Source organism: Camelina sativa, chromosome 19 (genome assembly GCF_030686135.1).
Source record: "Camelina sativa cultivar CO46 ecotype springtype chromosome 19, ASM3068613v1".
NCBI classification, from domain to species: domain Eukaryota; kingdom Viridiplantae; phylum Streptophyta; class Magnoliopsida; order Brassicales; family Brassicaceae; genus Camelina; species Camelina sativa.
Window position 1 is genome coordinate 23,560,348 of NC_141898.1, and position 15,947 is coordinate 23,576,294.

The window sequence follows — 15,947 nt, forward strand, 5'->3', positions numbered from 1 at the left end:
TTTAAGGTAAAAATAGTTATAAAAAAAATATGGCAAACATGAAAGAATTTAGGAAAAATGGCAAATTTAAAAAATGGTTAGGCAAAAATGGCATTTTAGACAATCATCCCTTCTTCAGAATATAGGCTAATGATATGTATATATTTTACACTCTTTCATCATTCATTTGTCATTCATTTTGTTCTCTTAACTCATTGTTGTGCATTGTTTTTAGTCTCTTTTGCATAATATGCATATCTCGGTAGTATTTGCAATCATCTTGCATGCATCTTGCATATTGGAGTTGTTTCAGGTGTTTTAGGAGATGTACAAACCATCAAAAGCAAACAGGGAGCAGGAAATCAGTCCAGCGACTCGATCTACACTACCTAGCAACCCAACCTTCCATGTCTTTCATCAAGTCGAGTGAAGATTTTACTTTGGGATTCAGCTTTCAACGTCTTCATCAAAGTTGTAGGGAATTGAGTCATATTTCCAACGTCGTTTATTTCAAGCCTATCAAAAGCATGGTTCAAGATTTATCACCGTTTTATGGGATGCATGTACACCCATATTTCCGACTCGACCTGCATGCAAAGGAGAGGTCCCACTCGATCGGACATGTTAGCAGAGACTCGAACAAGATGTCCCAGGGGGCTCCTAAGCACCCTCAAGATGCGACTCAATCAACAGCTCCCATACGACACTTTTCAAGCTGTCACTCGATCGACGTTTTCAAGCTGCCACTCGAACAACGATCTCAAGCCGCCATTCGATCAAACGTTTTAGAATCCGACTCGATCGACACTCTCACGACACGACTCTATCGACACTCTTAAACCGAAATCCTGGTTTTGTTCTGAACACGCGTCCGAGAAGGATTCCTGAACCGCCTTTCTATTTTGTCGTTTTATGTTTTAGGGTTTTTATGTTTTGCTATAAATAGACTCTTATGCCTTTACCCAAAGGACATAACTTTTATCCTAGGGTTTTTTTGTAGCCACCAAAAACGTTTATGAGTTTGTAATCAAGAAATCTCTTAATCTATTTAGTTTTTGCATTTGATTTCTTCTGCAAAGTTGTTTATCTCATCTTTATCTATCTAGTCATGCTTGATTTAGTATTTTCTGGGGTTTCTGGGTTTTTTATGATGATTGTTCTTGAGTAGTGAACTAGGGTTCTTGAGAATGGGATAGATTATGTGGAGAATCTTAGTCTAATAAGATGCCTAAGCTTAGATTGTTTGATTTCCCTTATAGATTAGTGTTCTTATTGCTAATTTCTTACTGATCATTTGGGATTAGATCTTAAGCATCTCAGCATCCAAAAGGTGTTCCATGAGATGCTTGAACAAACTAATACCAGAGATTTACATTCCTAGCCTAAGAGATTGGATGTCTAGGGTGTTTATTGACGTGCATGAACTTGTGTGTCATGCCTGCTTAATCATGTTTCTCTAGCGAGAGTTAGGTTTGGAAGTGATTGAGTTTGAGTAGCTTCTGTCAAGAGATTGGATTAGCTAAGTTGTGATGTTCATTGTCTAGGGATAGCTTGATTGTATTCTGTTAGGCATTCTAGGTAGATTAAGAGACTCCACCGAAACCAATAACCCCATCCTTAAGGCCTCTACTTATCTGATTGTTTTTACATCTTTAAATTTGTTCTTTGTTTTTGTTGCAATAGCTTTCTCTTTTGTCTCTGCACGTTTAGCTTGTTTTTACTCTCTTCCGTTATTGCGTTTTAGCTCTTTTTCTACAAACTTGTTTTTTTCCTGCATCTCGTTTACTCTTTCTAGACAAACGAAAACACATTTTGAATCTGGCTTAACTTGTGACTGCTTGATTGGATCTCGATTGTTAGTAAAGTTTTCCATCTGAATTGACACCTTCTGTATTTCAACTGCATTAGGTTAATGACACATCATCTATGATGGTTAAGGATCTGATTTGTCCAATATCAAAAGATTGGAACATATCACTTATCCGAAACACATTACCTCAGTATGAGGATGTCACTCGTACGCTTATCCCTAGTCGTGCTAAAATGCAAGATGCGCTGATTTGGCTACCAGAAAAGTCAGGATCGTACTCAACAAAAACAGGCTACCAATTGGCATTACAAACGACAACAGAGGAGATAGTACCCCACAAGAATTTCCGATGGAACAAAAAAATTTGGCAAATCAAAGTGGCACCGAAGATCAAGAACTTCCTCTGGAAGACAACTAGTGGTGCTCTTTCTCTTGGTAGCAACCTTGCTAAACGAAGATTACTGTCTTCCATTCTCTGTAAGAGATGTGGGGCTAGAGAGGATGAGCTTCATCAATCACCTCTATCTGTCACCTTGAAGTGCTAAGTCTGCCCTTTATGCAGCGAACTCCTTCTCCCAAGTGGAGTGTAAAACTCTATTTCTTTCGTAATCAATATCTAGTTTGACCAAAAAAAGAAAAAGAGTAGTGCACATGTGTTACAATATAGGCGGTTTCGATCTTGCTTAAACAAAATTATAGAGACAAAGAAAAGTGTTTGTTTATTCGGTCTACACTTCCTTTACTTCAAGCCTATATACTTCAGATCTAATCGTGACACAAACTAATTCTTTCAATAGAATTTAAACTCGGATATCTTTCTCGATTGGTTTGACCATTTTGGACACTTGAAAAGACCACTCTACTTACCCAAATGCTTGGGTAGCTATTAGGGTATGTTCTATTCGATACCACTTAATGTTTGTTTTGGACGTAATACTCTTTATAATTTCATAAATAGTGTCATTCTTTACATAAAATAACAAAAAGTATAGAAATTTCTACTCTCTTTGTAATAGATTCAGTAATATTATTCTCTAATCACTGTAATAAATTTAAATGACAGCAATAGAACTGAAAATTAGTTTAAACTAGATATGAGTCATATGACTAACCAACAATGATCACTATCAATAAACATGATAAAGTAGCAAAATTTTAATTAATACATGCTGTAGATTGTATATTATTGCATCATAACTACAAAATCTTAATGAATTGATAATTAGTTTGATAAGTAAAGTTTTTTTTTGTCAAACCAAAGCTTTCAATTAATTAGAGTTTGGTACAAAGGTGAGTTTGATAACATGATAAAGTAGCAAAATTTTAGTTAATACATATTGTAGATTGTATATTATTGCATCATAACTACAAAATCTTAATGAATTGGTAATTAGTTTGATAAATAAAGGTTTTTTTTTGTCAAAGCAAAGCTTCAATTAATTAGAGTTTGGTACAAAGGAGAGTTTGATAACCTGATAAAGTAGCAAAAATTTATATCCCACCATATTTTGATGGGAGCATATCTATATGCTTGAGAAGCCCGACGGCTGCTATGGTTTCCCATCTGAGTGATTTCGTATTTATGTATGCGACTTTAACTGAGAGGCAAGAGAAAATAACTTAGAGTGAAAAACATGTTATAAAAATGATGTCACCTTTGTGAAATGTGACAATTGGATTGCATTTGCCATATCATTTTTGTAAATATGAAAATTAAATATTCCATATTTCCACATCATCAATCCGAGTGACTTCCAATAATTGGATTTCATATGAGTGATTTTGTATGTGTCTATGACTTAGGAAAGAGAAGAATGTAGTGCGAAAATGGTTATGTCTCCACATCATGAATCCAAGTGAAATGTTATGATTGGATTACATTTACCACATCATTTTTGTAAATACGAAAATTAAATATTTTGTGTAATCCTATTTTATTTTTCTGCATTTAATATGTTATAAGGAAATAAGTAAACGATGTAAGTGACAAGGAAGACACCAAAGAAAATGGTGAAGATAATAGTCTATTAGTCTTAGTGAGATAAGTATAGATTAAACTTTTGTAAAGTCTCTTGACTGTAATATGTAAGAAATTGAAAAGTTTCTCTTGATTGTAATCTATAATAAATTGAAAAGTTTATCATGCGTTATTATAGAATACATTCAAGAATATACAAACATATCTCACCAAGATAATACACATATAAACATCACTATTTTCTTTGTTTTCTTGCTTCTTTAAGAAATACACACAAGTTTTTTTTTATCAAATTAATAATTAACTCATTAACATTTTCAAACTTACTAAGAAATACAAATCCAATTTTAAAATGGCTAATGCAATGTATTCTTAGTTACTGTTGTTTAGTTGTTGCAAAAAATTAAAATGAGATAAATTCGATGAAAATTGAATTGATAGCTTTATTAACTAGAAAACTTTTGGTTTTCTACATCACTCACACACATGTTTTGATAATTTTGATGTTTTGAAATGACAATTGCCATATCAAAAACTTTAATTATGATATAGTTTGAATGTTTTGTGTCTTTACTACTATGGAATCTTTTTGTCCAAAAAAATAAAATAAAAATACTACTATGGAATCTTGAATTTTAATATATATATATTACTAGAAAGTAGCCCACGTTATGCATGGGTTATGTATGCATTATTAATTTGAAATAAAGAATAAAGTTTCTATTCAGTTGTATATGAAATGTACATGTAATTGTTACTATATGTATTGAAAATTAATTTTTATAATATTACGGTTTAACTATAATATTTTAATATATATTTGTTATATGATGCTTCATAAAAGAGTCATTTTGAGATAGAGAAAAAAAGTTAAAGTACACAGTATTGTTTAAAATATTTAAACAATATGTTACTATACTTATAGGACCATTGTTTAAGCTACCGCAAAATCAATTTAATTTGGTATTCTCGTTAAGTAATTAAGATTAATTTTATTTATTTACACTTTTTTTTTTGGAAAAAAAACTGATAAATAGTCTAAAAAGAAAATTGTAAGACCTTACTATATAATTACTTTGATAGATAATTTAATGTTTTTCTATATATTAATTTTACTTTCATCATCTAAAAGTAATACTTAACAACAAATAATTTTAAAAGAAATATCTTCTCTTGTAATCCATTTTCAATAATATCCTTATATATATACAAAATAACTAAATTCTAAACCCTAAACACCAAATACTAAACATACTAAAGATTATAATACAAACATTATCTCTCCATCACTCTTGAATCAACTTGCCTCAACTTTTTATGTTTTGTGAATGATTTCATCAATAAAACATTTAACTTTTATAAATTTTATACTATGAAGTATTGATGTACCATTTTTTCCATTGCTTGCTTTCTTTACGACTCACTTTATCTCTGTATAATTAACTTTTTTTTTCTCGGTCCAAACGTTTGAAGTGCCTTTGATATGCCTCCATCTTCATGGATAGTGATTCTCCACAATCCAGCATGGCCAATAATATTGTTATATGAAACAAATTCCCTTTTCATCCAACAAAATGAAAATGTTGCCACAAATCATATTCCGGCCTTATTTCCATTTATCATTGATTTTTTTTTTTCAACATATAATCGGCAAGGCCCGATTCATAGCCAGTCCCTACTAAGCGGGATAACGTGACATAGTGGAATCGAACTCCGGTGGGTCGGTCGCAGAGGTGGTGCTGTAACCACTTGACTAAAAAAGACTTCCCACCATTGAAAATTTTAAAAATTATGTGGGACTGTATTAAATGGTTATATTAGACAATACTCCCTCTGTTCCTGATTACTCCATATTTTAGGATTTTCAAACATATTAAAAACACATATTAAAAACTGACTTTACTTGCATTACTTTTTTGTGGTTAACGAATTTTAACCAAGAATATTCAGTCCTTTTTTTATTAAGTTTACAATTTGTTATTAATTACTTATTAAAAATATATAGAAAACCTAAAAATTGTTTTTTGTGCAACATTTGTTTTTCTCTAGAAAATGGATTAATAAGGAATGGATGGAGTAGAATTTAGTGAGGAAAATATATTGTGACTATTATAATATACATATTATTTGATGGCCTTTAAACATACTGTAATATAAATTTGTGGTCTAAGGTTGTTTAGTCTGCTTGTCCTCCAGAACTGGCTTGGCTCCTTTCTCAATAAGATGTTAAAATAAACACATAAACCTAAAATAAAGACGTTTAACTAATCCTCAGGAAAGTTAAAATAATGGCTACATATGTAAAAACCAAGAGTAAATATTGATTAAAAAGTAAATAAAGGAATTCAGATTAAAATTTGGTTAATCACTTTAGCTAGCCTTTAATATCCATTGATTCCATTCCATGACTTCTATATAATAGAGTTCTGCTAGATTCACTAAGCTATAAATCTACAAAAATAAAAATACTAAATAACATCAAATTGTAATTTGATCGTTAACAAATTTGGTTAAGAAAATGGGAAACAAAATTATTTTACTAAATGTACCTTGTCAATGCATCTATGTAACTATTCTACCAAAAATAAAATGCGTCTACGTAACTATAAAAGTTGGAAAATACTTAGCCATGTTTTTCACTCTTCTTCTCATCTGTGAAACACAGAACACATAAAATATATCTTGATTATGGAGAAAAAGGGTATATTTATTTTGGTTAATTATAAGGACCCCTTGCTAGACATCAAACCTATGTTTGGATCATCAAGGATTGGAGAAGGGTACCATCATAATCAAGAAACATGACGATCTTTTTTCCTCTTGTAGCGTTGATGATATATGTTATAACAGGTCTAGAATTTGAGAGTAAATTTGAGTCTAAGTATTTAAGTAAATGTCTACCTATGGCTATATATACGTACCCTATTTGAATGTTAGATATATGTTACTCTTAGGTTCAAAATATTTTATTAACAGTTACAAATTTGGGAATTATGGAATTTGGTGTCATAACTTTTGTAACATTAATATTTGCAAACGGAAATCTTTTCATTAGACTAAATACATTTCAATGCATGGTTATTGAAATTATAAATCTCTTTAATGCATGGTAAAAGCAATTTGTAACCCACTACATGATATTAAATATAAAATTTTTATATTTATTCCATATAAGAAATAATCAAACTTAATGATTTAATTAATACTATTTTAAATATGTCACTTACAATTTTCTAATGAAAGAAATAGATAGAAAATCAAGAAAATCAACATATATGAAAAAACTTCTTTGTATATATATATATATATATATATAATTTGAACATGACAACAATTCTGAAATGCTCTTGACAAGATCGATTTTATGTTGGTATGTGTATTGATATAAAAGGAAAAGCTATTGTTGTGTAATCTATCATAATTTAATAGGATTTTAGTGGAAGTGTGGAGCTGACTATAAATTTATTGCCTACTCAATTAATGAAAGAAAATATTATATGATTCTAAAACATGTAAAAATTAAGGTTTATAAAATTACATAAAAGCTTAATCATAATCATGTATTTAAACTATTCCATTTCTCATCCAAGATATGGTTTTTATTATGATTTTTCTTTTTTTTATAAAATAGTGTGTGTGTGTGTGTTTTCACTTTAAAGGATATATGAAAGAAATAAAATTAAATGAAATGTAAGAAAAATGTGTAAAGTAGATGTATCAAATATCAGTTATTTATTAGTAAATGTTATAGAATATTATATTTTGTATCATATATATAATATGAGATTTTATTATAAAACAATCTGATTTTGTTTGACAAAAGAACTTAAGATATAAAAGTAGATTTAAAAATATATGTCAATTTTACTAATATTAAGAAGAGAAATATGATTATTTGGAATTAGAAATGATATAAATTTGTTTTAAAAGAGTAAAATGGAAATAAAGGATGACATGTGTCACTAAAAAAGAATGCCAAATGTCGTAATGTGAGTAAAAGTTAGAAAAAACTTTCTCATATTATATAAGATAGATGTATAGTTAAACACAAAAACGATACTATTATTTATAAAACAAAAATAAAATGTTAAAACGAAAACTTTTTCAAAACGTAGGAACTAGTTGATTAGCTTTTTAGACTACCTATCGTGTTGTAGCATATTACCAAATTGTTCCTGGGAGGAGCGGTTGAAAAAAAAATCACAAAAAAGACATAGTATTAACAATCATTCCATCATTAGTTGGATTTAGTTTTAGAGTAAATTGCGACACCATGTAATTTTGCTTATGAAACTTCATAATATAGCTCATAACATAGACATTTCCCAAGGAAGTAGTTAACGATAAACCAAAATAGAATTAACTTCTACTTCTCAGCTAACTAAAAGAAGATGGCACTCTCCCCATAATGGTTCGCATCCAACATATCGTGCCTTAAACCAAAATTCCAACGTTGTTGATAAACCAAAATTGCAACTTTATTGGATAAACTTCGCTTACATTATTGTATATCTTACATAAATTCAAACACAATAATAAATTTACTTAGCGTAGATGGTTAAACTGTATCGAGTTCGAATCTACGTGTTATCTTTTTATAATGGGAGAAAAGGCGATTAGTCCTCCTCTCTCCTAAGACGATAGAAAAGGCGATTAGTTTTCTCTACCCTAATTCCCGCCGCCCACCGGCTTCTCGCCGGTTGGCGAGAATTTTTCACGATGACAAGGAAGAAAAAGAAGAAGGGATCTCGCCCCTTAGTCCCTGGAACCTCTCAATTCGCTCGATTTGCCTCTTCAACAACTCAGTTGACCTCCCCTCGCCAAAGGGTTGATGGCCCTCTGCTTGCGGAAGACACCCCTTCTCTACCACCTGTGGTAGCTTCTCCGGAGGTTCTTGCGACACCTTCAGCGAACCCGGATACAGATCGCCTTGCCTCTGTTTCCTTGGTTCCTGAGCCGGTTGAGGACGCACCCTCCCCTCCCGAGATCCCGGTCACTCTGGTCTCCGGTACTTCCTCAGTCGCTGTTGAGGCCTCCGCCTCTGGCACTTTTCAACCAAATTTAACCGTTGTCTCCCTGGGTGCCTCGGACCCGATGGCTCCCTCGGTCAGTGTTCCGCCTAAAGCGGGAAAAAGATGGACCTCTCTCTTCGGTGAATCATCTCAATTGGAAGAAGTGGGGTCTCCGTCGCAGCACATCTCTGGGGTCCCCTTTGTTCTTATCCCGGATGAGAATATAGAAGCTGCTAGGGAAGAGTTTAAAGACTTTATCTTTGCCCAATTTCACGGGAACCTCCTGACATGGGTCGGGTTATAGGCGTCGTTAATGCGCTTTGGGCTTGTTCGGGTCCTCGCATTTTTGTTCACAAAATTGGCTATGGTGCCTTTCTACTACGGGTCACTAACCCTAGAACCAGAGCTATTCTTCTGGGACGAAATGTCTGGAACATTGCAGGCTTCCCCATGTTTGTCTCTCCTTGGTCCCCGGAGTTTACTCCCAACTCCCCTCCGATAACCTCAGCTGCTATCACTGTGGAATTACGCGGGGTTCCTTATCTGCTATTCAACAAGCAGAGTCTTAGTCGGATTGCTACTGCGGTTGGAAAACCGGTAGCTCTTGCCCCGGAAACTGAGAGGAAGGAGAACTTCGAGGTTGCTAAGGTCCTAGTCCGCATTGACCTCACCAAGGAGCTCCCCTCTAAGGTAATCACGGGCTTCTCTGATGGTCGTGAAGTGGAGGTTGACGTCTCCTATCCTTGGTTGCCCCCTAAATGTTCAGTATGTTGTGCATATGGCCACGACATCTCCTCCTGTCCTTCTAGGCCTTCTAGCCAACGTAAATGCGCTAATAGGTCCCGTAGTCGACCCCGTAGCAGGCGACGCTCACGGCAAGGAAGATCTCCTGATAGTAAACCATCTCAAAGGATTTGGAGAATCAAGGGAGGGTTAGAGACCGAGCAGTCAATCCCGAGGCTTGAACCTGATCACCCTCCTCCTGGTAATTCCCCCGGGGAACATTCGGATAGGAATGAGGAGCTTAGCTCAGCAAATCAAATTTTGGATTGGCTAGCTTCAGAGATTTATCGTGCACCAACCTCTGTTATGGCTCCGGTGGAGGACCTAGTCCCTGTCGAATCTGAGCCGCCTGACGAAGGGACAACGGTTGCTCAAGAACTCGTGCAGGAGTCAGAAGGTCCGTTTATCCTTGTTTCTAACAGGAGAAGTGGCCGCAAGGCCATGTTGTCACATTAATCCCCTTTATCGATGTTTTTTGTGTGGAATATAAGAGCTCTGAATAGTACCAGGCGTCAGGACTTTACAAAAGAATGGATCTCCATCCATAGGCCACTTTTTGGAGCGTTCCTTGAAACGCATATTCAGTCGAATAATGCAAGCAGAGTTGCAAGAGCTATTCCAGTTGGTTGGAACTTTTTTGGCAATTTTGACCATCACAACACCGCAAGGATTGTTGTGTGTTGGGACCTCTCAGTCTCTGTATTAGTGTACCAGTCCTCTGCTCAACTGGTTACATGCGGTATATATATCTCAACTTTGAGTTTAAATATTACTGTATCTTTTGTCTATGGTCACAATCTTCCGGAAGACCGTCTGCCACTGTGGGAGGATCTGATCCGGCTTCATGATACCACTCCAGTAAGCCGCTGCCCATGGGCGGTGGTGGGTGATTTTAACCAAATCCTCCGTCTTTCAAATCACTCTGATCATCTCTCTCAGGATGTGGATACCACTGGTGTTGATGACTTCATGATCGCATTGCAAGAAGCGGAGTTGTTCGAAGCTCAAGCTCAGGGTCTTCCTTTCTCTTGGTGGAATAATCAAGATCACAACCCCATCTCCAAGAAAATAGACCATGCACTCATCAATCAGGCATGGGCCTCTCAACACCCTGAGTCTTTTGCTGATTATATGGAGCCTCAGCAATCAGATCACGCGCCTTGTTTTTTTCAAGTTCCAGCGATGAGGCGGCAGATCCGCAAGCCCTTCAAGTTCTTCCAACATGTGATTGACCATCCTGATTATCACCAGTCTATTTCGCAGGCTTGGTCCCCTTCGTCTATTCAAGGAACATCCCAATTCAAGTTGGTCCGGGCCCTAAGAAAACTGAAACCTGTTTTGAGGAAACTTAACAAACGACATTTCAGTGGTATCAGTGTTCGAGTCAAGTTACAGGCAGCTAAGATTGCTACACTGCAACGACTCCTTCTCTCCTCGCCAGATGTGCAGACTGCTACTGAAGAACATCAAGCAAGGACTCTCTGGCATGTCCTGATTAAGGCAGAGGAGAAATTCTACAGACAGAAGTCGAGGGTTCTTTGGCTACACCTGGGGGACAAGAACACTTCTTTTTTTTCATAAGTCTGTGATGGAAAGGGCAGCCAGGAATCATATTCACCTGCTGTGCGATCATAATGATAGACGGATAATGAATGCTAATGAGATTAAGTCTTACGCAGCATCCTACTTTGAAGGTATCTTGGGTCAAACTGACATGCCTACCTCTCCCGCCACAGTTGACATGTTGCGAGAGCTACTACCTTTCCGCTGCATTGATGTACAAAGTCAGCTGCTTTTAAGTCCTATCACTCCTGAGGAAATAAAAGCGGTTCTCCTAGCAATGCCGCTGAACAAAAGTCCAGGTCCAGATGGGTTCTCTGTGGAATTCTTCAGAGCTTCTTGGGATGTCGTTGGTAATGAGGTAGTGGAAGCAGTTCAGGAATTTTTCAGGAATGGGCGTCTTCTAAAGGATTTTAACACTACCATCTTAGCCCTCATACCCAAGGTGCCTCAAGCAAGCAAGCTAGGGGACTTTCGGCCAATAAGTTGCTGCAATCTGATTTATAAACTCATTTCTAAGATTATTGCCAACAGATTAAAGCCGATTCTGCTCGAGTGTATCAGTCCAAACCAGGCTGCTTTCTTGAAAGGAAGAAGCCTCAGAGACAATGTGCTGCTAGCCTCGGATCTGATAAGAGACTATCAAAAAGCCTCGTGCCCAAGGAGCTGTATGATCAAAGTAGACATTCGCAAGGCATTTGATACGGTTTGTTGGGATTTTGTACTGAAAGTGTTGGAAGCACAGGGGTTTCCCCCCCTTTTCTGTACGTGGATCAAGGAATGTATCTCCTCTCCTCGTTTCTCTGTCTCGATCAATGGAGAACTGGCCGGTTTCTTTCCTGGGAAGAAAGGTATCAGACAAGGAGACCCAATCTCTCCCTACCTCTTCATAATGGTGATGGAGGTCCTCTCCAAGCTTCTAGAATCGGCTGCTGCAACTGAGAAAATACAACTGCACCCTCTGTGCTCTTCTCCGCAGGTAACCCATCTTTTATTTGCAGATGATCTCCTTGTTTTCACAAATGGATCAAGCTGCTCTCTCACGGGAGTTGTAGAGGTTATGAGCCAGTTCAAATTGTTCAGTGGTTTGGACATGAATCCAGCTAAGTCTGAAATTTTCTTTGGGGGATACTCGGATGCTGAAGTGGATGACCTCAGTGCTCTCTCAGGAATCAAAGTAGGCTCTTTTCCAACGAGATATCTAGGCTTGCCGCTTAACCCTGCTCGGATTTCGCTTGCTACGCTTCAGCCTTTTCTAGAGAGAATCAAATTGAAGCTTCACTCTTGGACAGTTAAGTTATTATCCTTTGCAGGAAAAATTAGGCTCATCTCCTCCGTTATATATGGCATGGTTAATTTCTGGAGTTCTGTCTTCAACCTCCCGAAGGGTTTCTATGAAAAGGTGGACTCACTCTGCGCCGCTTTTCTATGGAAAAACAAAGTGGGAACAGCAGTTGGGGCGAGAGTGGCTTGGAAAGATGTGTGTAGGCCTAAGGAAGAAGGTGGCCTCGGCATTAGGAGATTGGAGGACTTCCAGATTGTTTTTCAGCTGAAGTTAATTTGGAACTTGTTTGCCAACGCAGGCTCCCTGTGGGTTGCTTGGTTATGAGGGAATGTTTTCCATCGAAAGAGCTACTGGGCTATGGAAGACTCTCAACGACTCTCCAGATCAGTTCGTGGTCTGATAAAGCTGAAATCCCTCCTCAAGGATTTTCTATACTGTGAAATTGGTAATGGTAGAACAATCTCCTTTTGGTATGACAACTGGTGTGCACTATCTCCTTTGATCGATTTTCTTGGAGCTAATGGACCAAGACAACTGAGAATCAGGAAACATGCTCATATCTCTGACGCGGTAAGGGAAGGGGAATGGCGGATGCCTGCAGCACGATCTGAACAGCAACAATCTTTTATGGAGCTGCTCACTACCATCTCCCCACCTGCGGATTCAAATGGAGAGGATATTTTTCTCTGGCGTCGGTCTTCGGGAGTTTACGCAGGTTTATTCTCTTCAAAGGAAACTTGGGAGCAGCTTCGCCCTCACTCTCCCACGGTGCCTTGGTACAAAATTGTCTGGTTTAAGGAAGCAGTGCCACGCTATTCTTTCATAACTTGGCTTGCTATGCTTGGGAGACTGCCTACAAAGGACAGAATGCGAAGCTGGGGCCTCACGGTACCTGCAGGCTGCATCCTCTGTTCTTCTGGTATTGAATCTCACTCTCATCTCTTCTTCGAGTGCACCTTCTCTACCTCTGTCTGGGACGCTTTCGCTTCTAGAGTCTGGCCATCTCCTCCGCAGGATCTCTCGTCTATTTCTCCCTGGATCCTCCAGGCACGATCTAATTCTCAATCCCAGGAAGCAACTCTCGTCAAACTGATCTTGCAGGCAGCTTGTTACTTCATTTGGCGGGAGCGGAATGCAAGGATCTTCACCAACACATCAACACCAGCAGCTTCAGTTCAAGCCACCCTGGATCGGTCCTTAAGGGATCGGCTTCTATCTCTCCCTAGCTCGTTTCTTGGCTCTTATTTCAGTTGTATTAATTTCCCTTTCTAGTTTATTTCCCTTAAATAAGTTGTATCAACATGTACAGAGAAAATCAGAAAATTTGGTATAAATTTAACCTTTTACCAAAAAAAAAATTCAAACACTTAGATACTAATAAAATTGATGTTATTAGAAAAGAACTATCCTTCGCGGTTCAGAAAACCATCTAAGGTTTATTCCGTCTCAAAACTGTCCATGCCGGATGTCGAAATACAAAACCAAGAACAAAAATCCTTCTCGAACAATTTGTAGTATATGGAGTCCGGACAACGATGGTCACACTTATAACAAATCGGTCGAGTATGACTATTGTTGCCAAGAATTTTCATCGATTCAGAGCCAAAATAGAACGTGTCACCTGACTTGACGTAAATGGAAGATCCAAATATACACTCGAGGTGGACAGTGATGCAACATTTGTTGCATGAGTAGAACCATTCTCTTGGAATTACTTCTTTCTCGCATACTTCACACCAATATGGTTTCTCTGCATCTTCTCCGTAGCATAGTGAGAGAGGATGTGCATCATATTTGTAATATAACTCATACGGAATTGTAGCGCATCGATAACACATAGCAAATGAACATGTAGTGCATTGTAGATAATACTCACTACGAACACTATCTTTGCAGCCAGGGCAATAAATGATACCTTTTCTTGAATATGATGTTGAGATGAATAGAGGATGCTCATGATTTTTGTGGGTGAATAACTCAGGAACTAAAATGCATCTAACATCTAACTGAAAGTCATCGTCGCAATCAGTTTTTGATGAGCATTTGTACCTAAAACCAGTGGACTCACGAGCACAAGTCGAACAACTTGTGGAATTGTAATCGAATATGGGAGAAGGGTCTAGAACCAAAGGATGCTTATGCAATGCATGAGCCAATTTTTGAGGAAGACCAGCACATACTTCATGAAGAAAGAACTCACATTGTATACAATTGTAAAAATCATTAGAGTCGATACGAAGGATGCACGATTGAGATTGTTTCTTTGCGTCTCGAACACTGTCATACTTCTCTAGCTTTAGATGATGTTCATGACAAAAGTACTTTATCAAATTATCACCCACTTTCTTGAATGGTGCAATATCTTCACTTTCTTCGGGTTCTTCTAGTTCCCATTCGAGTTCTCTGCCGTCCCAAACGTTCCTATGTGTTGCACATTTGGAATGGGCAACATAAGAACAACCTTCATGATCGCAAGAATACTGGCCATATTTGATGTCGACCATCTTGTAGCAAACTCGACAAGATGGAGTTGTGGGTGGAAGGAAAGGAGTGTGAGAGAGACGATGTGGGTGACGCGTGATTTTTATTACACGCGGTAAGTCTATACAACTCTCATGAACCACATAGTTGCATTGAAAACAAGCATAACTTGGTTCCAGCAAACTAAGCAGCCCACAAGCTACACATGTAATTAATAGGGGCCAAGGGAATAAAGAGAGTGAATGATGATGGCTTTTTAGATTTGCGATAGTAAGAGTTGGAAAACCGTGGGAGCAAGACAGATCCAAACAAAAGTTACATATAGAACAACAACAGAATTGTGATCCGTCTCCCAAATCATCTCCACACCAATTACATTTCTTGAATATGTAACCATATTCGGTTTTGTTAGATGTGATCTCTATTTGAGTGGTGAGGGTGAGAGGATGTTGAAGGTGATAAGGGTGTGTCACATGTAGTATCGTGGAACTCCACATCACATGTAGTACAAGAGTAATAGAAGGTAGCCAACGGTGAGGGTTCTTCTTTGTCGCACGCGAAGCAACCAGATGGAGGGATTCTTCCAGCTCTACGGGAAAGGGTGTGAGGGTGAGTTGGATGAGATAAACGGCATATTGGCTCTTCCTCATTAGCAGCCATTTTCTTTTCTTCTCTTTTTTACAGTTTTGGTTATGATCCAATATGTTTGTATGAAACAGATATACTCACACCTCTTCCATCGTGTGGAGATGACTACACTAAATGTGGGCACAAGTTAACATGGTTAGCGAATAAATAATGTAGACTCAATATACAAATTATATAAAGTACAAATTGTACCAATACAAATGACACGAAATTAAATTTATAGACAACTTCATTAAAGTTTTCTCCATGATCTGTGTCTCTCCAGACTGTCCATATCAACGATTAACAATAATTTATTTTGGCCAACGAATTTATTACTACAAGTGCTTTAGTATTAACTAAATTAGAAGAATACGTAAGAGTTACAGGGTGTTTTGATCTTACTTTCAAACATTAATATAGAAAGAAAAT

The 15,947-nt window shown here is 37.0% G+C and overlaps 2 protein-coding genes and 1 pseudogene across 3 annotated transcripts; 2 read left to right on the forward strand and 1 right to left on the reverse strand.

Moving 5' to 3' along the window:
* The first annotated feature begins 10,030 nt into the window (after nt 1-10,030).
* On the forward strand, nt 10,031-11,143 carry LOC147920905 (uncharacterized). The gene has a single exon (XM_087501281.1). It carries the CDS (start codon nt 10,031-10,033, stop codon nt 11,141-11,143), a length of 1,113 nt encoding a protein of 370 aa, XP_087357407.1.
* A 1,621-nt stretch (nt 11,144-12,764) lies between these two features.
* Nucleotides 12,765-13,679, forward strand: LOC147920906 (uncharacterized). The gene has a single exon (XM_087501282.1). The coding sequence runs from the start codon at nt 12,765-12,767 to the stop codon at nt 13,677-13,679; it is 915 nt and encodes a 304-aa protein (XP_087357408.1).
* Nucleotides 13,680-13,843: 164 nt separating this feature from the next.
* LOC109131658 (uncharacterized) lies at nt 13,844-15,611 on the reverse strand (annotated as a pseudogene). The gene has a single exon (XR_015590821.1). The product of XR_015590821.1 is annotated as an uncharacterized LOC109131658 (transcript).
* Between the last annotated feature and the right edge of the window lie 336 nt (nt 15,612-15,947).

Coding starts and splice junctions, on each gene's coding strand:
- LOC147920906 (XM_087501282.1), top strand. CDS start 12,765: ATGGAAGACTCTCAACGACTCTCCAGATCAGTTCGTGGTCTGATAAAG.
- LOC147920905 (XM_087501281.1), top strand. CDS start 10,031: ATGTTTTTTGTGTGGAATATAAGAGCTCTGAATAGTACCAGGCGTCAG.